The 12,680-nt window shown below is 57.2% G+C and overlaps 6 protein-coding genes across 6 annotated transcripts; 4 read left to right on the top strand and 2 right to left on the bottom strand.

Annotated features, from left to right (window-relative positions):
* Positions 1-798: 798 nt before the first annotated feature.
* Positions 799-2,069, top strand: CONPUDRAFT_110087 (1,2-dihydroxy-3-keto-5-methylthiopentene dioxygenase). The gene is made up of 4 exons (XM_007774759.1): positions 799-1,305; positions 1,539-1,603; positions 1,674-1,801; positions 1,882-2,069. Exons 1-4 carry the CDS (start codon positions 1,049-1,051, stop codon positions 1,972-1,974), a joined length of 543 nt encoding a protein of 180 aa, XP_007772949.1. The 5' UTR covers positions 799-1,048; the 3' UTR covers positions 1,975-2,069.
* A 236-nt stretch (positions 2,070-2,305) lies between these two features.
* On the bottom strand, positions 2,306-4,860 carry CONPUDRAFT_157726 (uncharacterized protein; the record flags this gene model as incomplete). The annotated part of the gene is made up of 6 exons (XM_007774760.1): positions 2,306-3,747; positions 3,797-3,935; positions 3,989-4,080; positions 4,132-4,263; positions 4,323-4,442; positions 4,596-4,860. The coding sequence occupies 6 exons, from the start codon at positions 4,858-4,860 to the stop codon at positions 2,306-2,308; spliced, it is 2,190 nt and encodes a 729-aa protein (XP_007772950.1).
* A 294-nt stretch (positions 4,861-5,154) lies between these two features.
* On the bottom strand, positions 5,155-6,387 carry CONPUDRAFT_157727 (uncharacterized protein; the record flags this gene model as incomplete). Its single annotated transcript, XM_007774761.1, has 1 exon — positions 5,155-6,387. The coding sequence occupies one exon, from the start codon at positions 6,385-6,387 to the stop codon at positions 5,155-5,157; it is 1,233 nt and encodes a 410-aa protein (XP_007772951.1).
* A 343-nt stretch (positions 6,388-6,730) lies between these two features.
* Positions 6,731-8,277, top strand: CONPUDRAFT_139338 (Acireductone dioxygenase). Its single transcript, XM_007774762.1, has 6 exons — positions 6,731-6,938; positions 6,994-7,116; positions 7,182-7,595; positions 7,665-7,729; positions 7,792-7,919; positions 7,996-8,277. The coding sequence occupies exons 3-6, from the start codon at positions 7,336-7,338 to the stop codon at positions 8,086-8,088; spliced, it is 546 nt and encodes a 181-aa protein (XP_007772952.1). The 5' UTR covers positions 6,731-6,938; positions 6,994-7,116; positions 7,182-7,335; the 3' UTR covers positions 8,089-8,277.
* Positions 8,278-9,186: 909 nt separating this feature from the next.
* CONPUDRAFT_84544 (uncharacterized protein) lies at positions 9,187-11,502 on the top strand. The gene is made up of 4 exons (XM_007774763.1): positions 9,187-9,327; positions 9,390-10,020; positions 10,076-10,722; positions 10,777-11,502. The coding sequence occupies exons 1-4, from the start codon at positions 9,257-9,259 to the stop codon at positions 11,228-11,230; spliced, it is 1,803 nt and encodes a 600-aa protein (XP_007772953.1). The 5' UTR covers positions 9,187-9,256; the 3' UTR covers positions 11,231-11,502.
* A 668-nt stretch (positions 11,503-12,170) lies between these two features.
* Positions 12,171-12,494, top strand: CONPUDRAFT_157730 (uncharacterized protein; the record flags this gene model as incomplete). The annotated part of the gene is made up of 1 exon (XM_007774764.1): positions 12,171-12,494. The coding sequence occupies one exon, from the start codon at positions 12,171-12,173 to the stop codon at positions 12,492-12,494; it is 324 nt and encodes a 107-aa protein (XP_007772954.1).
* Positions 12,495-12,680: the final 186 nt, after the last annotated feature.

Here is a 12,680-nt window from a genome sequence, read left to right on the forward strand (position 1 = left end):
GTCACCAACATCCGCCCCGTCACCGCCCTTGGCCCCATCATGCGGCTCGGTGCCCATCCCACCCAAGCAGGGCTCAGACCCCAGCTGACTCCATGCCCTCGCCCTCGCGGACACGGCGGATGCATCGACGGCGTCAGCTTTCCCGATGCCCTCCCCAACTCAACCACTCTACCACTCGCCAGCTGACCCGAGGGACTTCAATGACTGATGGTGGCCGGACGTCCGCTCACTCGATGACCAACCTCAGATTGCCATCCGCCATCTCTATTACTTCTGATAACTATATTGTAAGCCGTACGCGCACATTATATAAGTCGCGGATGGCCATTTTCAACCCCGTCAGGTCACCCGAAGCACATCGCACCATCACCTGATGATCCGGTGGCCCGACGTACCTCCAGGTAGCAACCGTCCGGTGGACCGACGCCCGCGAGCGCGAGTCTACTGCATGGGCTGTGTGTCTAGAAGTTAGGACCGATCACATTCTCCTTGCTAGTAAAGATTCTCTCGTAAGTTCAACAGCAACAGTGTAAGGATAGAGCAGAAATTGCGTGTTTTGAGAGAGGAGAAGTGGATTGCTTTGCAAGAGACACTGCAAAGTCAAGAGGGTTGTTATACCAATTATGAAGGTAATTTTTTGAGTTATTGGTAAAGTGAGAATGCGCGTGACGGATATTGATATAGATAGATGGTCATGGCGTTGAAGACGTGGTGTGGCGGCGCTCGGTCCCACCCGAAGCCGAACAGCTCGCTAGTTACCTCGCATCTGACATTCTTCCTCGATGTACTTGACTCAATGGCCTCTGGACGGAAGAAGACTAGATAATTCAATGAAACAGGTCTAGGGTTGACCCGAAAACCGACACCTTCGGGCGCAATCACCTACATGCAGGGCACACCATTCTCGACACGCCGCTCGTGACAGGTTCCCTGGCGATCATTGGATATACCACAGCCAATCTGACAAAACACCATCTGACTCAGGATAAATACCTTCCACAGCACCAACTCATCCTCACCCTCACCCGCCCTCGGCTACCCAATCACCATGCGCGCCTACTACTTCGACAACGCCCCGGGCGACCAGCGCCTCCTGCACGACTCGGGCACGCCCGTCCCCGCCGACGCCCTCCGCTCGCTCGGCGTCCTCAGCTGGCACATCCCCGTCGACGCGGACGACAACTACATCCAGGCGATCGACCAGATCGCGCGCGAGCGCGACTACAAGAACCGCGACACGATCAATATCACCAAGGAGGGGCTCGGCGATGCGTATGAGGCGAAGTTGAAGATGTTCTTTGAAGAGTGAGTTCTGTGTACTGAGTGAACTGCTTCGTCGTTGGTGGTGGTGGGGTCTGTATTCTGCGCGTCTTCGTTCGGGATGGATCTGGCGCGCTGCCTCCGGATGCTAGGGCGTTGGTCGGCAACTCCTGATACAACGGAGGCGAGGGGCGGGTCCCCTGCCGCTAGCTGGCACTGGCGGTGAAACAAGAACGCTTGCGATTTAATTGCTGATCCTTGGTATCTTCATCCGACAGACACATGCACGAGGACGAGGAGATCCGGTACATCCTCGACGGCAGCGGCTTCTTCGACGTCCGCGGTGAGCACCCCTCCCTCTCTCCCCTTCCCTCCACACCCCCCTTCTCCATATTCACATGATCGCTCAACAGAGCACCCCGTGGACTCATGGGTCCGCATCCACGTCGAGCAGGGCGACCTCGTCGTCCTCCCCGCCGGAATCTACCACCGCTTCACGCTCGACGAGAAGAACATCATCAAAGCTATGCGCCTGTTCAAGGTACGCTCACATTCAGCCTCTTCGTTCACCGAGCCCCTGAGTATCGATGATCGACATGATCATTATCTTTACGACGATAGGACGAGCCCAAGTGGACACCACTCAACCGCGGCTCCGCAACGGACGAGAACCCCATCCGCCACGATTACCTCGCCAGCGTGGCTGCCCATTGACGGAGGAAGGATTGAGGAAGTTGTACCAGCTGTATCGATATACTTATGCTCAGAGCGGAAGTTACTGTCTCCAATGATAACACCCATGTTGTAAAACACACGCATTGGATTAAGCTACACCGCCGTACGGACGTTCGAAGAAGTTACGCTACAAATATGCTTCTAGCCAAGCTGTGATATAGGTATGAAAGGCGGTCATCATCACCAACGCTCTCGAGAATAATAGCGATAAAATATGCAAGACAGTGTCCTTTCACTGTCAAAATAAACCTCACCTCGGAGCCACGCATCACATCCCCTACTTACATACGCACTTCCTTCGCCTCCTCCCTTACATACGCACTTCCTCCGCCTCCTCCCCAGCACCCACAGCCGTCGCAGCCCCACTCACAGCCGTCGCAGCCCCAGCCACCCCCACCGCACCCGTCCCGCCCTTCGCCCCCGCCTGCACCAGCCCCTTACTCCACCTCACCACCTTCGGATGCGCAACCACCCTCCTCGCATCAAAATTGAGCACCTGCAGCCCCTCCACCGCCGCCGCGCGCGACAGCGCAACATAGCTCTGCCCCTTCTCAAACACCCGCCCCAGATCGACGCGCACGCGCTGTATCGTCTGCCCCTGCGCCTTGTGGATCGACATCGCCCACGCGAGCACGAGCGGCACCTGCACGCGCCGCGCGAGCAGGCGCCCAGCGTCGGAGGCGTCTTCGACGCGGAATTCGTCGCGCAGCACGAGCACGGCTTCGCGTCCGCCTTGTGGGGTGGGAAATTCGACGAGGGGGAAGCGTTCTTCGTCGCGCTCGGATGGGTGCGAGGTGGTGGAGGTGGATGGGGGCGAACACGGTTTGGCGGGGGCGGAGATGCTACTTGCAGCTGCGGACGCGGGAGAGGTGGTGCGTGGAGATGAAGAGGAGGGGTCGAGGTTCTCCTTGACGGTGCTGACGGTAATGAGCGCGCCGCCGGGGTCGACGCGGACCTTGCGGATGACGCCTGTGGATTTGACAACGAGCTTCGCGGCCTTGCTCTTCTTGTCATTTTCCTCCTTCACGTCGGATTTCCCCTCCCCTTCACGCGCCTTCTCGGTCTTCACGTCTTTCTCCTTCTCCTTTGACACCTTTCCTTTCTCCACCTTGGGCGTAACCACACTATCCGCATGGACAGCGCTTCCCAACTCTGCCCGTGCGAGCTCGTTCCGTGCGGTGATGACCTCGCGATAAGTCGCGAACCCAACGACCTTGCCGACACACCCGTTCACCAGCATCTCGTCGATGTTCTTGACGAGCATGACCTGCGCTCCCTTCTTAAGCTCAAGCGTCTTCTCCGCAAGCACACCCGCCAGCAGGCCCTCTTGTCGTCGCTTGGCCTGATCTGTCTGCGCATTTTGCCTCGAGCCCAGGGCAGACGATTTAGAGCTGGACGCGACAGAGGTCGCGGACGTGCTACTCGACGTGGGGGAAGCTGTAGCAGTCGACGATGCAGGGGAAGATGTTGACGAGGACGAAGAGGAAGAGGATCTTCTCGCAGACGAGGCGGACTTGTTAGCTTGCGGAAACGTGTCGTGCGCTTGGAAGATGTACGTCCGATGGGGAAGCGCGCGGAGCCGGGCTTGGTTGGCATTTGTAACTTCGTGGCGCATCGGGAAGAGCTCGGTTGGCTGGATGTTGGGCATGCTCGCAGGCGGCGGTGGGATGGGGCGCGCGAGGGCTTTGAAGGCCTGCGCCGTGGCAGGAGAGATGGAGCCGTAACGCATTTCGTTGAGCAAGTCGACGAATTCTGTTGACAAGGTTGGAAATCGCTCGAGAGAAGAGTGGGGTTGACGTACTATTGTCTTTCTGACGGAAGACCTGGGTAAGGTTGATGGTGTGCTCGATGCACTTTGTCCAGGAGTTGCTCTCAAACGCAAAGAACGGCTCTCCCTTGCAGACAGGTGGTAGTTGAAAGAAGTCGCCCGTCACGACCAGCTTTGATCACCTTCAGACGGCAGAACGAGGATAAGAAGCGGAGTGATGCTTACCTGGAGGCCACCAAATGGCTTGTCCGTCTTCTTCCGTAGCTTGGTAGCAATTGCTTCGAGCGTGTCGAAAAGGTGACCATCCACCATGGACACTTAAAGACGGCATCGAGAATTGAGCTGTAGAAGTGAGGCGGGAGACATACCTTCATCGATGATGAGCACCTTGGTGTTCTTCCAACGCTGCAACGCGGGCTTGGCGAAACGTATGCACCGAATCTGAGCGTCGACATCGCTGTTGCTAGGGGTGACAGCGCCCCACGAATGTATCGTCATCCCTTTATTGAATATGCCGTAAACACAGTCGTCACTCGACGAAAAAGGCCCGAGCACTGACCTCCAACATTGGACGCCGCCATCCCCGTGCTCGCGGTCACTGCCACCGCGTCGGGTTTCTTCGCATACTTCTTGCGCAGGGAGGAGATGATAGCGCGGAGGAGCAACGACTTGCCCGTTCCTGTACATGTTCATGTCCACATGGGCGCAAGACGAGCAATAGTGGAAGTTTGATGAAACCCAAAATAAAATAAAAACAAGATAAGGTTCAGCGTGGCTCCGGCTTACGGCACGAGCGACGAGACCCTCGAGCCGGAAATGAACACGAACGCACCAGCGGACCCAGTGAAGAACACGCTCTTCTCGTCGTCCAGCACCATGCGGAGCACCGCGTTCTGCTCATCGCTCAGCTGCGCGACGTGCGTCTTCTTGTCGGTCCCGCACGTCGCGCTCAGCTCGACCCTGGGCGCAAAGAAGCTGTCCAGTCGCGGCTGCTTCTTCTTCGCAGACGCATCGCCATCGGCGGGCCCTGTTGACTTCCGTTTCTTCGCGTTGCCGGTCGTCCCTGATTTGAGGGGCTGCTTCGTCTTCGATGCCATCGCGATGGGGCGGAAAGGGGAGACGAGACGATTTAAAGAGAGCGGGGAGACGACGCGACGCGAACACGAACGTCATGTGACTCACCTGACTTGACTTTCTGAGTCATGCGCATCTCCGAGGTTAGGGTTGAAACCCTCCCAGAGATAACGAGCCGGCTGCCTGTCCTTGGAGAGCTGCAGTTGCTCTGTTATGTCTTTGATGAAACCTTCAAACTCAAACGCGACCTCGTTTAAATGCTATCGTACCGAAGTGTACTCTAGACCCCTACTAAGCTGTCCCAACGGCCGAATCGTTCACGAATACCAATCCGCCTTACACGCCTCAACATACCTCATCTCCTCCCGCTCGCCCCAGTTCACCCTAACATCCGGAACCCCCCACCGCTCACCGAACCGCTCAGCCAGCTCCCGCGTCTCCCGCGCGAACGGCGTATGCACCGCCGACAGCACCAAACTCTCCAGCCTACACCGCGACCGCTCCACCAGCGCATCCAGAACCAGCGCGCCCGCATGCATCCACTCTCCCGTCTCCGCGCACACGCCGAGGCGCCGCAGCGCCGGCAACGCCATCCCCGCAAAGAACGGGGCCACGCGCTGCCGCGCGCGGATACAGAGGCTGAGCCGGCGGAGGCGCGCGTGCACGACGATGGGCGGCTGCGTGCCGCCGCCGCCGCCGCCCTGGTTTGGGTTGGCCGCGAGGGACATGGCGGAGAGCAGGAAGAGCTCCTCGAGCCGGGGAAAGCTCGTCAGTATCGGGAGGGGGTCGAGCACGCCGGCGTCCTCGAGCGTGAGCGAGACGAGGCTGTCCCATGCGCCGCCAGGAGCAGCGAGAAGCGTCTCGGCGCTGCGCAAGTCTGTAAGCTTCAGATGCAGGTGCGTGAGCCGGCGCAGCCAGCTCGGCGGCTCGTCCCATGGCCAGTTGCGCGTGCTCACGCCTTTGAGCCTGAGGCGCTGGAGGCGGGGGAAAGCGGGGAGCCAGTCCAGGATGTCGGAGATGTGCATGGTAGAGTAGGCATCGACGTCGACGCCCTTCACCTTCCCGAGTGCAATGTTGGAACCGCCATCGGTGATAGCCAAAGGAGGGATATTCTCGTAATCACTCGCCCTCAGGGTAAATGAAAGAAAGACAGGCATGCTGCTCGCCCGTTCGATCATCTCGAGCGGAATGGGAAGCGCCCAGATGGTCCGCTTGTGCACGTTGAGGGAAAACGCGGTCCACAGGCGCGGTGTAGCTAGCGCAACGCGTCTCCACCTCTGACATACCTGCGACACGTCCGCGCAGACGAGGCGGTGGGACGTCAAAGACGCATCTCGCCACGACGTGTGGCCGCTGCTTGTAAAAGACATATCCGAAGGCGCGCAGGCCCGCTCGAAGATCTCGGATAGGATTTCGTCCGGGAGGCGCGTCACAGCAGCCACGAACCGCGAATAGGACGTCATCGATCCCGACAGCTGCTGAATGGACGCAGTGACGGCGCTGCAGATGTTCTCGAGGTTTTGCTTGACGAGAGACATCTCCGCAAGCATGGATCGGATCTGCTGCGCTTCGGCCTCTGAGCGCGCCGGGTAGTTTGTGTTTTCCCAACATGCGAAAGGGGAGGCTGTCGTTATTCGCTACTTACGAAGTATGTAAGCGGTATTAACACGTTTGAAGGCGCGTGAACGACTGACAGAGACGTCTGAAAGAGCATCTGGAAGCTTGAAAATGGGATGACGCGTCGCCGCAGTCAACGCGCCGTGCGCAGCTTCAAATAATGGTACGTACGAGCTTTACGATATCCCGCAAGGCTGGAGATGAAATATCATTGGCTACCATCTCGTTCCTCCCTTCTCAAGGGTTATTTTTTATGTTCGGAAATTGTTGGTGAATGATGGAGGAATCGGACGCCAAGCCTGCATACGTTGTGGTAGTTGGAGTTTGAGTCGTAGTAATGCCCCCGAGGCCATGAGGCTGAATTATCCATGCTGCGGTCAACGTGGACCGAGTGGATTGAAGTCCAGCGCTCGTTTTGAGCTCTACCAGACTGCAAGCGCGAGTCCTTGAAGTAGGCTAGACCACCTGTGCTAGATTCGAGGCCCTGTAAAATAACGACTGGTTGGCAAAATACTGCACAGCTGTGCATCTATTCTTACGCAGAATCAAGCTCAAGCCGAGTCGGGGGCCGCGCCGCCCGGCGGCGCGTGCTTTCCCGGTATCTTGGGTGTCCCCAGCGAGACAAACATAGGTCAAGCCTCCTCGGAGTGGCGAAACGACACCTTTCAATGCGTCGACGTGAGCTTCTCGGCGCCCGGGGATAAGTTCGACGACGGAGAATTCTTACCAATCACACACCCGCACTCGTGATCACGACTCTAGAACTCTCCCGCCACATCTCGCTCTATAAAAGCGCCCCCCGTTCACGTTCACGGCGGCGCCCCGCTCTGCCCATCCCCCTTCCCACCCCAGCCGAGCTCGACTTGAATCCACCCCACACCATGCGCGCATACTACTTCGACGATCTCCCGGGCGACCAGCGCCTCCCGCACGACTCGGGCAAGTCCGTTGACGCCGCGACGCTGTCCGCGATCGGCGTGCTGCACTGGCACATCCCCGTCGACGACGAATCGGGGAAGCATATCGAGGGGATCGATGCTGTCGCGCGCGAGCGGGACTGTAAGAACCGCGACGTGATCGTCGTGACGAAGGAGTCGCTCGGGGACGAGTACGAGACGAAGATCAAGAACTTTTACAAAGAGTGCGTTCTGTTCTAGCGAGGAGGGGTTTGAGGCGTGGATGGGTGGGCTGACATGGCTGTGGGGCGCAGACATATGCACGAGGATGAGGAGATTCGGTATATCCTAGAAGGGGGCGGCTACTTCGACGTCAGAGGTAAGCGTCTCGCTGCGTGGAGATTTTTTATCCTGTGGGCAATTCTCACCTGCTGCACATAGAGCACGCCTCCGAAGCGTGGATCCGGTGCCACATGAGGGCGGGCGATCTGCTGGTGCTGCCTGCCGGCATCTACCACCGCTTCACGCTCGACGAGGGCAACAAGTCCCGCACGATGCGCCTGTTCAAGGTACGCATGAGCTTCCGCTAGCGTGTCCTACCGCACGTGGATGGCCTTGGATGCTGACTGTATGATCGCCCACTAGGACGAGCCCAAGTGGATCGCGCACAACAGGGGCCCGGAGACGGATGTGAACCCGTACCGCATCGACTATGTCAAGAGCGTCGCGGTTGCCTGAGACTGTGGATCAGAAGGTTATTCGTGAACAAATTATGTAGGATAGGATACCTTTGGACATCCCCTCTCGAAAAAAAATCTACTATATGTTGTAGCGCCTTTGCAAAGCCCAAGCTGGCACCATTTTTTATTCTGGCTATGAGAAGATATATGCACCGCGGATGAGTGATACTCGAGATGCGTCCAGCCGCTGCCGACTGATGGTTGCGGTGAACAACACTTTGATAACGTACAGCGTTCATCTTGCGAATCATCGGCCCCCGAGTCTCGGTCGGCTCCGTGCACGGAGTTTGAATATCGTGTATGTCGCCGTCGCCGAAACATTGCTTCGATGTATGGGTTGTGCATCGAGGTAGCTGCATGGTCGAGTGTAGAAATACGTTGTGCGAGTCTTCCGCGATTGTATCTGATCACCTGTTGAATAGCTGTCTTCTGCGAAGGAAACCTCTGTCATGAGACTCTCGCCCTTCAGTCATGTCTGCAAAATGGCCCGTGTCGAGATTCAAGAAGTTCTTGCGCTTCTTCTGAATATGAATGTTGTCCGCGTTCCGCCCGACCGGAAAGTTTGAGCTTGTTGTTCCCTTGAAGGTGTTCCCTTGAAGATGTTTGTGTAGTTGCAAACCCTCGCCGCGCATGTATGCGTATGCCACCATTCCGCGCGTAGTGATTTGTGCAACCTCGCTGTTGTGGACTGTGAAAGAGTCAAGCCCGTGAGATGGGTAACCGAGTTGTGTGCTGTTGTGTTTGCCGACGTGCATTCAGTCAGGGTTGTGGCTGCGCACATCGGCTTTGTGTGGCCTTCTGAAACGGGGTCTTGGATGTCCTTATGTGGCCACACCACCAGCATCAACATGTTTTGAGGCGGACAAGGACGATGGAAATCAGCGGATGAGTTGTCTCTTGCTCTGTGCTAAGTATACTTGCCAGTGCGAGGGAGACAACTGGCAATCAGCGGCCATGCACATGCCATGATGGAGCGGGGACGGCCATGGCGTTAATGACACCTGGCAGTCGAGACCCCCGATCATATGGCCTCTGTCAGGGCACTATAAAGCCCTCTCTTGCATTTGGCGGCTATTTCATCTCTTTCTCTTCTTTCTTCGCCCAACTCCACGTCTGCTCTGTCTCTCCTTCCTTTCCGTTCTTTTCTGGATATCTGAGGAGAAACGATGCAGCGCTCCGTTGCAGCTGCTCTCGTAGCAGCCAACCTCATCACCAGCGTGTCTGCTGGTGCCAAATGGTACGTCCCCACTTGATGCAGCCAAAAGCGTCGCGATGCTGATACGGGCTCGTTCACCGTAGGTGTGGCAAGAATTATCTGTCCTCCGACGGTCCCTCTCCTCCGGGTGGTAACTTCCCTGCCCTCGCATACTCCGACTCCCCCAGCCTCGCCTTCCGCTGCGCACCCGCCATCCGCCCCTACCTCGCCGAGGACCAGAGCCAAAATGGCGCCATCATCGTCGACTCCATCGTCACCAACTACAACCTCACCGGCGCCCAGGCCATCGGAATCAAGAGCGGCGCCTCCCTCGCCGATGCCGGCAGCCTCAACGTCACCCTCTCCGTGAACGGGACAACCCTTGGCTCCGCCAGTGTCCCGCTCAACGCCACCGCGTACGAGATCCCCATCAACATCTCGAGCTTCACGCCCCAGACGACCCCGTACGATATCTCGTGTGCCGCGACGTTCGCCGGCTCTTCTGGCACCCAGAAGTACAGCTCGACCGCCGAGCTGACCATCATCCCCAACCCCACCAGTGGCTCGGTGACCAAGATGGACTTGCGCTCAGGTGCACTGCTGGCTAAGCCCGCCAACGGTAACGGCGGCGACTATGCCCCCGTTTTCCCCGTTGGTTTCTTCACGGACTTCTGGGGGCTTTTGGCTACGAACCTCTCGGTTATCGATGAGCTCGCTCAGCAAGGCTTCAACATGGTAAGCGCTGTCTTGTGCGCTTGTTGAGCTAGCGTCGCTGACCATAGTCCGACAGATCCACCCCATCCCCACCTTCGACGACTGGGACCTCTTTGAGCAGGTCGTCCAGCGCATGCAGCAGAACAACATGTACCTCATGTACGACATGCGCTTCGACTACCGCAACCTCACCGCCGTCGAACAGCAAGTCAACATGATCAAAGACGCGCCCAATCTCCTCCTGTGGTACACCGGCGACGAACCCGACGGCACATCGGACCCTTTCAGCTCCGCGACGGGCGCGTACGACAAGATCTACGAGCTCGACGGCGCCCGGCACCCCGTCTCGCTCGTGCTCAACTGCCAGGACTACTACTGGCAGGAGTACAGCCAGGGCGCGGACATCGTCATCCAGGACGTGTACATCATCGGGAACAACAACTCGTACTCGGAGCGCTGGGGCACGCCGTGCACGCCCGAGTGGGGCGACTGCGGCTGCGACAACTGCGAGAGCATCCTCGCTGGCGATCAGAGCGGCTTGTACCCGGGCAACACGACGCTCACGAGCATGTATGCGGGCGGTGTGCCGGCCAACAGTGGTGTGGGCGCGTTCAAGGCGATCAGCGACCGTCAGCAGTCGTTTGCGGACCGCATGGTCGCGATGGGCTGGGAGCGCACCAAGGCTGCGTGGGCGACGCCTCAGGCATTCGGCGCTGACGGAGAGTAAGTTATCAAAACGCGCGCTTTTTCGAGCATATACTCACGCACGACGCGCAGATACTGGGCGCGCGTCCCCTCGGGCGAAGAGTTCATCGTGCAGTCCGTCCTCGGCATCAACCACGGCGCACTCGGCATCCTGCCCTGGACAGACCCCGCGCCGGCGGACATCATGAACTCGGCGTCGATGCTCGCCAAGACGCTCCCGCAGCTGACGCCGCTGCTGTTCAGCGGGAACGCGACGCGCACGAACTACGTCGTGAACGGGATCGACGTCGCCGTGTGGAGCGACGGCGCGTCGACGATGGTTATGGCCGCGAACACGCAGTACGCGTCGAACACGGTTACGTGGGCGGACGTGCAGGTGAGCGGCAGTGTGAGCGCGGCGATGCAGAGCGGGGACGTGAGCAGCGACGGGACCGGGTTTACGCTCGGTTCGATGGGCTCCGCGGCGTTCTTGTCGAGCGGCGGGACGCGCAGGTGCATGCGGGGCTTTGAGCGCCGTCACCACTAAGTATCAGTTACTTAGTTGATGATTGGTGGTTGAGCTTTTGGACTCGGATTCTGCTGCTTATTTAGCATAACGGGGCGAACTGGTCTTGGGGCTTAGGGTACTTACGTATAACGGCTCTTTGTTGGTCTCTTAATTCTTTGACGGTCTTTACTTACACATGGACAGTAGTATCACGTTTGTGGTACTTGATTAAACAACGGGTTTTGCGATTTACGATGTCGTGGTGTGGTGTAGATCTCTTTCTTTCGAGGCGTGAGGGTTGTCATGCTCGTCCCGATTGACTCTTCGTGAAAACCGTTTATTGCCGGCTGGGAGGTCCGCCCTTCGTGAAACAAGACACGTATCTTTGCAGTTCTACTGCGTAATTCAAGCGGCGTAGAAGTGCAATCATTCCAGGAACCGTAGGAAAAGAAAAGGGTAGTTCCCAAGTGTGTTTTCAACTGAGATCGTGCCTGCCATCACTAGGGCTCGAGATGAAGAACGCTAAGAGTACATGGAACGTGAAATATTAAAAGAGCAATTGTAATGAATAGGAAAGTCTACGTATTGGGGACGTTACCTCGGGCGGTTCTCTCAAGCACTGGGGCGGGGCAGGTACATACAGTCAACTCTCCCATATTGCATACCCCTCGGGAAATGCTCCAGGCTATGCATTATGGGAGGGTATGCACATAGGGAGAGACATGATAAATAGGGGCTAAATAACCCGATTTAATTCTATGTTGTTCTAGACCCAGTACAGTCGACTCTCCCTTACTGCATACCTCCCTTAGTGCATACGTTCTAGTAATGCATAGGTTTTGGGCTTTCCCGAGTTGGTTTGCGGGGTAAGCGCCCGTAATTCGCATAACGCATAATGCATAGGCCAGCAGGCTTGCCAATGCATAGCTCAGGGGTAAAAAGGGCCGAGTTTGCCGTAGTTACAGGCTGATTGACTAGGATGTATGCAGCACCTCCCTCTGTCCCAGTCTCTTCTAGGCTTGTCGACGACCCCCACTCGCAGTCCAGCACTCCAGACAAGCTCCTCATGAACACAGTCGACAATCTTGAGACACGGGGTGTATTACATAAGCGCAACCGACTTCAAATTGACGAGCTTCTTACCATGAGCAAGACCACTGACGACGAGATTTTTGAGGCTGAGGTGAAGGCATGGGAGGCGCGGGACAATATGGAGAGTACAGGGACAGATGATGTTGACAACGAAGGTGATGTTATCGAGGAGCTGCCCAGGCTCGAGAGGTCCTTCAAGTCTCGGGTCTGATCAGTAAGTACATCGCTGCATTAGATGACCGGGCCATGGCACGGAAGTTGGAGGCTTTGCTGGGGTCATTCAATCGCCAGCTGCACTTGGATCAGGTGTCGAGCTTGAAGGAGACTCAAATTACACAGTATTTTGTATCACATACATAGTTTTCGTACTACTGGGTCTAGAACAACATATAATTAA

The sequence above is a fragment of the Coniophora puteana genome (genome assembly GCF_000271625.1).
Source record: "Coniophora puteana RWD-64-598 SS2 unplaced genomic scaffold CONPUscaffold_13, whole genome shotgun sequence".
NCBI lineage: Eukaryota > Fungi > Basidiomycota > Agaricomycetes > Boletales > Coniophoraceae > Coniophora > Coniophora puteana.

What these genes read in the sequence shown, in the direction of transcription:
- CONPUDRAFT_84544 (XM_007774763.1), top strand. Translation starts at nt 9,257, where the DNA reads ATGCAGCGCTCCGTTGCAGCTGCTCTCGTAGCAGCCAACCTCATCACC. An exon ending in GTGTCTGCTGGTGCCAAATG is followed by an intron (nt 9,328 to 9,389) that starts GTACGTCCCCAC and finishes CGTTCACCGTAG; the next exon opens with GTGTGGCAAGAATTATCTGT. An exon ending in GCATTCGGCGCTGACGGAGA is followed by an intron (nt 10,723 to 10,776) that starts GTAAGTTATCAA and finishes CACGACGCGCAG; the next exon opens with ATACTGGGCGCGCGTCCCCT.
- CONPUDRAFT_139338 (XM_007774762.1), top strand. Translation starts at nt 7,336, where the DNA reads ATGCGCGCATACTACTTCGACGATCTCCCGGGCGACCAGCGCCTCCCG. An exon ending in ATCAAGAACTTTTACAAAGA is followed by an intron (nt 7,596 to 7,664) that starts GTGCGTTCTGTT and finishes TGTGGGGCGCAG; the next exon opens with ACATATGCACGAGGATGAGG. An exon ending in CGGCTACTTCGACGTCAGAG is followed by an intron (nt 7,730 to 7,791) that starts GTAAGCGTCTCG and finishes TGCTGCACATAG; the next exon opens with AGCACGCCTCCGAAGCGTGG.
- CONPUDRAFT_110087 (XM_007774759.1), top strand. Translation starts at nt 1,049, where the DNA reads ATGCGCGCCTACTACTTCGACAACGCCCCGGGCGACCAGCGCCTCCTG. An exon ending in TTGAAGATGTTCTTTGAAGA is followed by an intron (nt 1,306 to 1,538) that starts GTGAGTTCTGTG and finishes TTCATCCGACAG; the next exon opens with ACACATGCACGAGGACGAGG. An exon ending in CGGCTTCTTCGACGTCCGCG is followed by an intron (nt 1,604 to 1,673) that starts GTGAGCACCCCT and finishes ATCGCTCAACAG; the next exon opens with AGCACCCCGTGGACTCATGG.